The sequence below is a fragment of the Lethenteron reissneri genome, unplaced genomic scaffold (assembly GCF_015708825.2).
Source record: "Lethenteron reissneri isolate LAM-NWPU_2019-01 unplaced genomic scaffold, ASM1570882v1 scaffold_1638, whole genome shotgun sequence".
In the NCBI taxonomy this organism is placed as follows: Eukaryota; Metazoa; Chordata; class Hyperoartia; order Petromyzontiformes; family Petromyzontidae; genus Lethenteron; species Lethenteron reissneri.
In genome coordinates this window covers 1399435-1411747 of record NW_026891375.1, presented here as the reverse complement: position 1 = coordinate 1411747, position 12313 = coordinate 1399435, and the positions used below count along the sequence as shown (strand labels likewise).

Sequence of the window (12313 nt, the reverse complement as noted above, 5' to 3'; positions counted from 1 at the left end):
TGCCCGCTTCTGCTGCTGCGGCTGCTTCTGTTTCTACTGCTTCTGCTGCTGCTGCTTCTGCTGCTGCAGCTACTGCTGCTGCTGCTGCTTCTACTGCTGCTGCAGCTACTACTGCTGCAGCTACTGCTTCTGCTTCTACTGCTGCTGCTGCTGTAGCTACTGCTTCTGTTTCTACTGCTGTAGCTGCTGCTACTACTGCTGTTGCTGCTGCTTCTGCTGCTGCTTATTCTGCTGCTTCTGCTGCTGCTGCTTCTGCTGTAGCTGCTGCTGCTTCTGCTGCTTCTGCTGTAGCTGCTGCTGCTTCTGCTGCTGCTGCTGCTACTGCTGCTGCTTCTGCTGCTTCTGCTGCTGCTGCTTCTGCTGTAGCTGCTGCTGCTTCTGCTGCTTCTGCTGTAGCTGCTGCTGCTTCTGCTGATGCTGCTACTTCTGCTGCTTCTGCTACTACTGCTGCGGCTGCTTTAATGACGGCACTCCCCATGCGGCTGATGAGGAGGATGCCATGGTGACGTCATGACCACTCGCCACGCGGTGACGTCACGACCACCACCTCTCCCCCCATGCTACGCTCTGCGCGATGACGTCACGACCACCCCCCCACACACACGCGCTGCGCGGTGACGTCACGACCCCCCCACACACACACGCGCTGCGCGGTGACGTCACGACCACCCCCCCCCACACACACGCGCTGCGCGGTGACGTCACGACCACCCCCCCCACACACACGCGCTGCGCGGTGACGTCACGACCACCCCCCCACACACACGCGCTGCGCGGTGACGTCACGACCCCCCCCACACACACGCGCTGCGCGGTGACGTCACGACCACCCCCCCCACACACACGCGCTGCGCGGTGACGTCACGACCACCCCCCCCCACACACACGCGCTGCGCGGTGACGTCACGACCACCCCCCCCACACACACGCGCTGCGCGGTGACGTCACGACCACCCCCCCCACACACACACGCGCTGCGCGGTGACGTCACGACCACCCACCCCACACACACGCGCTGCGCGGTGACGTCACGACCACCCCCCCCACACACACGCGCTGCGCGGTGACGTCACGACCACCCACCCCACACACACGCGCTGCGCGGTGACGTCACCACGTCAATCCGGGATGGAGTCACGGGAAGAAGCGGTCTGAGGTTCCCAGGTGCCGCTCCCCTTCTCCACCCTCCCTCGTGTCTCTCTCGCTTCTCCCTTGCTCCTGCATTGCTTCTTCCTTGCTTCTTCCTTGCTTCTTCCTCGCTGCTGCCTTCTCTCTGCCTCGTGTCTCGCTCGCTTCTCGCTTGCTCCCGCATTGCTTCTCCCTTGCTCCTGCCTTGCTCCTGCCTTGCTTCTCCCTTGCTCCCGCATTGCTTCTCCCTTGCTTCTCCCTTGCTCCTGCCTTGCTTCTTCCTCGCTGCTGCCTTCTCTCTGCCTCGTGTCTCTCTCGCTTCTCCCTTGCTCCTGCCTTGCTTCTCCCTTGCTTCTCCCTTGCTTCTCCCTTGCTCCTGCCTTGCTTCTCCCTTGCTTCTCCCTCGCTTCTCCCTTGCTCCTGCCTTGCTTCTCCCTTGCTTCTCCCTCGCTTCTCCCTTGCTTCTCCCTCGCTTCTCCTTTGCTTCTCCCTCGCTTCTCCCTTGCTCCTGCCTTGCTTCTCCCTTGCTTCTCCCTCGCTTCTCCCTTGCTTCTCCCTCGCTTCTCCTTTGCTCCTGCCTTGCTTCTCCCTCGCTTCTCCCTTGCTCCTGCCTTGCTTCTCCCTCGCTTCTCCCTTGCTTCTCCCTTGCTTCTCCCTTGCTTCTCCCTTGCTTCTCCCTTGCTCCTGCCTTGCTTCTCCCTTGCTTCTCCCTTGCTTCTCCCTTGCTGCTGCTGCTACAACGCCACCGCTGCCGCCGCTGCTGCTGCTTTCCCGACGCTTCTCGCGACTGCTGCGATGTGACGCGGGTGGCTGCTGCTGGAGCATGTTGGTGCTGCTGATGATGATGATACTGCTGATGATGATGCTGCTGCTGATGATACTGCTGATGATGATGCTGCTGATGATGATGCTGCTGCTGATGATGATGCTGCTGATAAGGATGATGATGATGCTGGTGATGATGCTGCTGCTGATGATGATGTTGCTGCTGATGATTATGCTGATGTTGCTGCTGATGATGATGCTGATGATGTTGCTGCTGCTGATGATGCTGATGCTGCTGCTGATGATGCTGATGCTGCTGATGATGATGCTGATGATGCTGCTGATGATGATGATACTGATGATGATGATGCTGATGCTGCTGGTGATGATGCTGCTAATGCTGATGATGATGATGATGCTGCTGCTGCTGATGATGCTGCTGCTGGTGATGATGCTGCTGATGATGATGCTGGAGCTGATCGTGATGATGATGATGATGCTGCTGATGATGTTTACAGAAACACACAGAACCCATAGACTCACATAGAGACCCATAGACTCAGAGACCCACATACTCACACAGAGACCCACAGACTCACACAGAGACCCACAGACTCACACAAAGACCCATAGACTCAAAAGAGACCCACAGACTCACGCAGACACCCACAGACACACACAGAGACTCACAGAGTCACACAGAGAGCCATATACTCACACAGAGACCCATAGACTCACACAGAGACCCACAGACTCACACAGAGACCCACAGACTCGCACAGAGACCCATAGACTCACACAGAGACCCACATACTCACACAGAGACCACAGACTCACACAGAGACCCACAGACTCACACAGAGACCCATAGACTCAAAAGAGACCCACAGACTCACGCAGACACCCACAGACACACACAGAGACCCACAGACTCACACAGAAACCCACAGACTCACGCAGAGACCCATAGACTCACACAGAGACCCACAGACTCGCACAGAGACCCATAGACTCACATAGAGACCCACAGACTCGCACAGAGACCCATAGACTCACACAGAGACCCACAGACTCGCACAGAGACCCATAGACTCACACAGAGACCCACAGACTCACACAGAGACCCACAGACTCGCACAGAGACCCATCGACTCACACAGAGACCCACAGACTCACACAGAGACCCACAGACTCACACAAAGACCCATAGACTCAAAAGAGACCCACAGACTCACGCAGACACCCACAGACACACACAGAGACCCACAGACTCGCACAGAGACCCATAGACTCACACAGAGACCCACATACTCACACAGAGACCCACAGACTCACACAGAGACCCACAGACTCACACAGAGACCCATAGACTCAAAAGAGACCCACAGACTCACGCAGACACCCACAGACACACACAGAGACCCACAGACTCACACAAAGACCCACAGACTCACGCAGAGACCCATAGACTCACACAGACCCACAGACTCGCACAGAGACCCATCGACTCACACAAAGACCCACAGACTCACGCAGAGACCCATAGACTCACACAGAGACCCACAGACTCGCACAGAGACCCATCGACTCACACAGAGACCCACAGACTCACACAGAGACCCACAGCCTCACACAGAGACACACAGACTCACACAAAGACCCACAGACTCACGCAGAGACCCACAGACTCACACAGAGACCCACAGACTCGCACAGAGACCCATCGACTCACACAGAGACCCACAGACTCACACAGAGACCCACATACTCACACAGAGACCCACAGCCTCACACAGAGACACACATACTCACACAAAGACCCATAGCCTCACACAGAGACCCACAGACTCACGCAGAGACCCACAGACTCACACAGAGACCCACAGACTCACACAGAGACCCACAGACTCACACAGAGACCCACAGACTCACACAGAGACCCATAGACTCACACAGAGACCCATAGACTCAAAAGAGACCCACAGACTCACGCAGACACCCACAGACACACACAGAGACCCACAGACTCACACAAAGACCCACAGACTCACGCAGAGACCCATAGACTCACACAGAGACCCACAGACTCGCACAGAGACCCATAGACTCACATAGAGACCCACAGACTCGCACAGAGACCCATAGACTCACACAGAGACCCACAGACTCGCACAGAGACCCATAGACTCACACAGAGACCCACAGACTCACACAGAGACCCACAGACTCGCACAGAGACCCATCGACTCACACAGAGACCCACAGACTCACACAGAGACCCACAGACTCACACAAAGACCCATAGACTCAAAAGAGACCCACAGACTCACGCAGACACCCACAGACACACACAGAGACCCACAGACTCGCACAGAGACCCATAGACTCACACAGAGACCCACATACTCACACAGAGACCCACAGACTCACACAGAGACCCACAGACTCACACAGAGACCCATAGACTCAAAAGAGACCCACAGACTCACGCAGACACCCACAGACACACACAGAGACCCACAGACTCACACAAAGACCCACAGACTCACGCAGAGACCCATAGACTCACACAGACCCACAGACTCGCACAGAGACCCATAGACTCACACAGAGACCCACAGACTCACACAGAGATCCACAGACTCGCACAGAGACCCATCGACTCACACAGAGACCCACAGACTCACACAGAGACCCACAGCCTCACACAGAGACACACAGACTCACACAAAGACCCACAGACTCACGCAGAGACCCATAGACTCACACAGAGACCCACAGACTCGCACAGAGACCCATAGACTCACACAGAGACCCACAGAGTCGCACAGAGACCCATAGACTCACACAGAGACCCACAGGCTCGCACAGAGACCCATAGACTCACACAGAGACCCACAGACTCGCACAGAGACCCATAGACTCACACAGAGACCCACAGACTCGCACAGAGACCCATAGACTCACACAGAGACCCACAGACTCACACAGAGACCCACAGACTCGCACAGAGACCCATCGACTCACACAGAGACCCACAGACTCACACAGAGACCCACATACTCACACAGAGACCCACAGCCTCACACAGAGACACACATACTCACACAAAGACCCATAGCCTCACACAGAGACCCACAGACTCACGCAGAGACCCACAGACTCACACAGAGACCCACAGACTCACACAGAGACCCACAGACTCACACAGAGACCCACAGACTCACACAGAGACCCATAGACTCACACAGAGACCCATAGACTCACACAGAGACCCACAGACTCACAAAGAGACCCACAGACTCACACAGACACCCACAGACTCACACAGAGACCCACAGACCCACACAGAGACCCACAGACTCACACAGAGACCCATAGACTCACACAGAGACCCATATACTCACACAGAGACCCACAGACTCACACAGAGACCCACAGACTCACACAGAGACCCACAGACTCACACAGAGACCCACAGACTCACACAGAGACCCACAGACTCACACAGAGACCCATCGACTCACACAGAGACCCATAGACTCACACAGAGACCCACAGACTCACACAGAGACCCATAGACTCACACAGAGACCCACAGACTCACACAGAGACCCACAGACTCGCACAGAGACCCATCGACTCACACAGAGACCCATAGACTCACACAGAGACCCACAGACTCACACAGAGACCCATAGACTCACACAGAGACCCATAGACTCACACAGAGACCCACAGACTCACACAGAGACCCATAGACTCACACAGAGACCCATAGACTCACACAGAGACTTATAGACTTACACAGAGACCTGTAGACTCACACAGAGACCCACAGACTCACACAGAGACCCACAGACTCACACAGAGACCCACAGACTCACACAGAGACCCATAGACTCAAAAGAGACCCACAGACTCACGCAGACACCCACAGACTCACACAGAGACCCACAGACTCACACAGAGACCCACAGACTCACACAGGAATCGGTGTCTTCGTGTCTCCCCAGGTCTCCGTGGTGTCTCGGTTGTGTGGCTCTGAGAGACTCCGACCGACACTCAGTGCAGTGAAGGTCTCCATCACTCACTCATTAAATCAGTCATTCACTCACTCACTCATTCACTCACTCCTTCACTCACTCCCTCACTCACTCCCTCACTCATTCACTCACTTTTTCACTCACTCATTCCCTCACTCACTTCCTCACTCACGCATCCACTCATTCACTCACTCATTCACTCACTCTTTCACTCACTTACTCACTCATTCACTCACTCACTACCTCACTCACTCATTCACGCACTCATTCATTCACTCACTCACTTCCAGGTCTCCACTCTCACGACCCCCCCACTGTCTCCGACACGGCCATCATGAACCTCCAGGGAGAGAGAGACCCACACCTGGGGATTGAACCCAGACTCCAGTGTCCCTGACACGGCCATCATGAACCCCCTGAGAGAGAGAGACCCACACCTAGGGCTAGAACCCAGGCTCTCAGTGTCTCTGACACGGCCATCATGAACCCCCTGAGAGAGAGACCCACACCTAGGGCTAGAACCCAGGCTCTCAGTGTCTCTGACATGGCCATCATGAACCCCCTGAGAGAGAGAGACCCACACCTGGGGATTGAACCCAGACTCCAGTGTCCCTGACACGGCCATCATGAACCCCCTGAGAGAGAGAGAGACCCACACTAAGGAATTGAACCCAGGCTCTCAGTGTCTCTGACACGGCCATCATGAACCTCCAGGGAGAGAGAGACCCACACCTGGGGATTGAACCCAGACTCCAGTGTCCCTGACACGGCCATCATGAACCCCCTGAGAGAGAGACCCACACCTAGGGCTAGAACCCAGGCTCTCAGTGTCTCTGACACGGCCATTATGAACCCCCTGAGAGAGAGAGAGAGACCCACACTAAGGAATTGAACCCAGGCTCTCAGTGTCTCTGACACGGCCATCATGAACCTCCAGGGAGAGAGAGACCCACACCTGGGGATTGAACCCAGACTCCAGTGTCCCTGACACGGCCATCATGAACCCCCTGAGAGAGAGACCCACACCTAGGGCTAGAACCCAGGCTCTCAGTGTCTCTGACACGGCCATTATGAACCCCCTGAGAGAGAGAGAGAGACCCACACTAAGGAATTGAACCCAGACTCTCAGTGTCTTTGACACGGCCATTGTGAACCCCCTGAGAGAGAGAGACCCACACCTAGGGATTGAACCCAGATGAGGAGTCATGTTTGCGTAGACCACAATACCTGCAGTCATAATGCAAACAAAAAAAGGTGTCAGTTTTGTTGCCAGATAGAAAGGTAAAAAAACAATTATCATATTTTTTACTGGCAAATGAGGTTCCAATGGTGAACTTCAACATAGTTGAGTTTCATCGGCAAGTCTCTCTCTCCGCCCCCCCTCTCCTCTCTCTCCCAGGTCTCGCCCCACCGCCCCCCCCCCCCCCCGCACCGCCCCATGGGGGGGCACGGGACAGACCCAGGTGGCATGGGTTGCCTGACTGAAACCACAAATAAAACTCTCAAAGAACTTCAACATATTTAGTTTCATAGTCCACCTCTCTCTCTCTGCCCCCCTCTCCTCTTTCTCCCAGGTCTTGCCCCCACCCCCGTCCCATGGGCTGCCCGCTAGCGATGGGGGGCGCGGGGCAGACCCAGGTGGCATGGGATGGGTTGCCCGACTGAAACCACAAATGAACCTTGCGTTGTGGCCGAAACGTCGTGAGAATAATTTTATTATATCTTATTTTTATTATTTTATTATCTCCATTCTACGTGACTTTACTGAAAGAACCAAGAAGATGAATCCCTGCAGTCACGAAATCTTTTAAATCGACACAAATGAACCGTCAAAGAACTTCAACATAGTTTAGTTTCATCGGCAAGTCTCTCTCTCTCTCTGCCCCCCCTCTCCTCTCTCTGCCCCCCCTCTCCTCTCTCTCCCAGGTCTCGCCTCACCCCCCCACCGCCCCATGGGCTGCCCGCGAGCGATGGGGGGCGCGGGCCGGCTGCCCCCGCGCGTCCTCGAGCTCATCCTGTCGTTCGTGGAGCTGGCCGACCTGGGCCGCTGTGCGCGCGTGTGCCGCCACTGGCAGCGCTGCCTGGAGGACGAGGGCAGCGAGGTGTGGCGGGCAGCCTGCGCACGCCTGCTGCCCCACGACGCGCTGCAGGGGGACCTCCTGCGGGCAGTGCCCACCTACAAAGCCAAGGTGGGGGGGGGGGGCGGCCACAGGACCACACCACACACATCACACACACACATTACACACACACATTACACACACACACACATTCCACACACATCACACACACCACACACACACACACACCACACGCATCACACACACACATCACACACACACATTACACACACATCACACACACCACACACACACACACATCACACACACACATCACACACACACATCACACACACGCACCACACACACGCACCACACACACGCATCACACACACACCACACACACACATTACACACACATTACACACACACATCACACACACATCACACACCACACGCACGCATCACACACACACATCACACACACGCACCACACACACGCATCACACACACACATCACACACACACATCACACACACGCATCACACACACACATCACACACACACATCACACACACACACATTACACACACACACATCCCACACACATCACACACACCACACACACACACACACCACACGCATCACACCACACGCACCACACACACGCATCACACACACGCATCACACACACGCATCACACACACACATCACACACACATCACACACACACATCACACACACATCACACACACCACACACACACACACACCACACGCATCACACACACGCACCACACACACGCATCACACACACACCACACACACACATTACACACACATCACACACACCACACACATCACACACACACATCACACACACACATTACACACACATCACACACACCACACACACACATCACACACACACATTACACACACACACATCACACACACACATCACACACACACATCCCACACACATCACACACCACACGCATCACACACACACATCACACACACCACACACACCACACACACACACACCACACGCATCACACACACACATCACACACACACATCACACACACACATTACACACACACACACATCCCACACACATCACACACACACATCACACACACGCATCACACACACACCACACACATCACACACACACACATTACACACACACACATCCCACACACATCACACACACCACACACACACACACACCACACGCATCACACCACACGCACCACACACACGCATCACACACACGCATCACACACACGCATCACACACATCACACACACACATCACACACATCACACACACCACACACACACACACCACACACATCACACACATCACACACACACACATCACACATCACACACATCACACACACATCCCACACACATCACACACACATCACACACACATCCCACACACATCACACACACATCCCACACACATCACACACACATCACACACACATCACACACACATCACACACACACATCACACACATCACACACATCACACACACATCAAACACATCACACACACACACACATCACACACACATCACACACACATCACACACACGCATACACGTACCCAAACGTGTACCCACACACATGCCCACACCACTCACCTGCATGCCCACTCACCTATCCACCCACTCACCCACCCACTCACCCACTCACCCACCCACTCACCCACCCATCCACTCACCCACCCTCTCGCTCACCCATCCACTGACTTACTCACTCACCCACCCACCCACCCACTCACCCACCCACTCACCCACCCACCCACTCACTCACTCACTCACCCACCCACCCACCCTCTCACTCACCCACCACACCAACCCACCCACTCACCCACCCACTCACCCACCCATTCACCCACCCACCCACTGACTTACTCACCCACCACACCACTCACCCACTCACTACCACACTCACCCCCACCCACACACCCACTCACCCACCACACCCACTCACCCACTCACCCACCACACTCACCACTCACCCACCACACCTACTCACCCACTCACCAACACACCCACTCACCAACACACCCACTCACTCACCCACCCACTCACTCACCCACCACACTCACCCACCACACTCACCCACTCACCACACCCACCACACTCACCCACCACACTCACCCACCACAGTCACCCACCACACTCACCCACCACACTCACCCACCCACTCACCCCCACTCACCACACCCACCACACTCACCCGCACCCACACACCCACTCACCCACCACCCCCACTCACCCCCACTCACCACACCCACCACCCCCACCACACCCACTCACCCCCATTCACCCACTCACCTACTCACCCCCACTCACCCACCACACTCACCACACCTCACCACACCTCACCACCACACCCACTCACCGCCGCACCACCCCGCGCCCACTCACCACACCCACTCACCCCCACCACACTCACCCACACACCCACTCACCCCCACACCCCCACACACCCACTCACCCACTCACCCACCACACTCACCACACCACACACCCACTCACCACCGCCGCACCACCCCGCGCCCGCAGGTGCGCTCGCTGTGCCACGCGTGGAACCCCGACGACTGCTCCCGCAACGTCTTCATCAAGCGCAGCGGCTTCACGCTGCACCGCAACCCGGTGGCTCAGAGCACGGACGGCGCGCGGGCCCGCCTCGGCTTCACGGAGGGCCGCCACGCCTGGGAGGTGTGGTGGGAGGGGCCCCTGGGCACGGTGGCCGTGGTGGGCGTGGCGACGCGCCGCGCCCCCATGCAGTGCCAGGGCTACGTGGCCCTGCTGGGATCCGACGTGGAGAGCTGGGGCTGGAACCTGGTGGACAACAGCCTCCTGCACGGCGGGGAGGTCACCGGGAGCTTCCCGCAGTGCAACAACGCGCCCAAGTACCAGGTGCGGTGGCGTGGTGGTGACGGTGGTGGTGGTGGTGGTGACTGGGGTGGTGGTGGTGGTGGTGGTGGTGACGGTGGTGGTGGTGGTGGTGGTGGTGACTGGGGTGGTGGTGGTGGTGGTGGAGGTCACGGGGAGCTTCCCGCAGTGCAACAACGCGCCCAAGTACCAGGTGCGGGGCGTGGTGGTGGCGGTGGTGGTGGCGTGATGGTGGAGGTGGTGGAGGTGGTGTTGGTGGAGGTGGTGGTGGTGGTGACGGTGGTGGGGGTGACGGTGGAGGTGGTGGAGGGGGTGGTGGTGGTGGTGGAGGTAACGGTGGTGGTGGTGATGGTGGTGGTGGTGACGGTGGTGGTGGTGACGGTGGTGACGGTGTTGGTGTTGCCGCTGGCGCTGATGACGTGTCCCCGCGTGCAAACGTCCAAGCACACACACACACAAACCCGCATACACACACGCACACACACACGCACACAAACCCGCATACACACACACACACACAAACCCGCATACACACACAAACCCGCATACACACACACACACACGTACACACACAAACCCGCATACACACACGCACACACACACACAAACCCGCATACACACACACACACACGTACACACACAAACCCGCATACACACACGCACACACACACAAACCCGCATACACACACAAACCCGCATACACACACGCACACACACACACACACAAACCCGCATACACACACAAACCCGCATACACACACACACACGTACACACACAAACCCGCATACACACACACACACGTACACACACAAACCTGCATACACACACGCACACACACACACACACAAACCCGCATACACACACAAACCCGCATACATACACGCACACACACACACACAAACCCGCATACAGACACGCACACGCACACACACGCACACACACAAACCCGCATACACACACGCACACACACACGCACACACACACACACAAACCCACATACACACACACACACACACGCATACACACACGCATACACACACGCACACACACACACACAAACCCGCATACACACACGCACACGCACACACACGCATACGCACACACACACACACGCACACACACAAACCCGCATGCACACACGCACACAAACACACGCACACACACGCACACACACGCACACACGCCACCAATACCAACACCGATTTTCCCGCTGCACCACCGCCACCGCCGTTCAGATTGGCGAGCGCATGCGCGTGCTGCTGGACATGGAGGAGCGCACGCTGGCGTTTGAACGTGGCCACGAGTTCCTGGGCGTGGCGTTCCGCGCGCTGCCCAAGGCGCGTCTCTTCCCCGCCGTGTCGGCCGTCTACGGCAACACCGAAGTCTCCATG

The 12313-nt window shown here is 56.5% G+C and overlaps 1 protein-coding gene across 1 annotated transcript; it reads left to right on the top strand.

Annotated features, from left to right (window-relative positions):
* Positions 1 to 1106: 1106 nt before the first annotated feature.
* Positions 1107 to 12313, top strand: FBXO45 (F-box protein 45; the record flags this gene model as incomplete). The annotated part of the gene is made up of 5 exons (XM_061581933.1): positions 1107 to 1164; positions 5910 to 5972; positions 7866 to 8128; positions 10589 to 10945; positions 12158 to 12313. Coding segments are annotated over exons 3-5 (750 nt in total), but the record flags the coding sequence as incomplete, so codon positions are not given.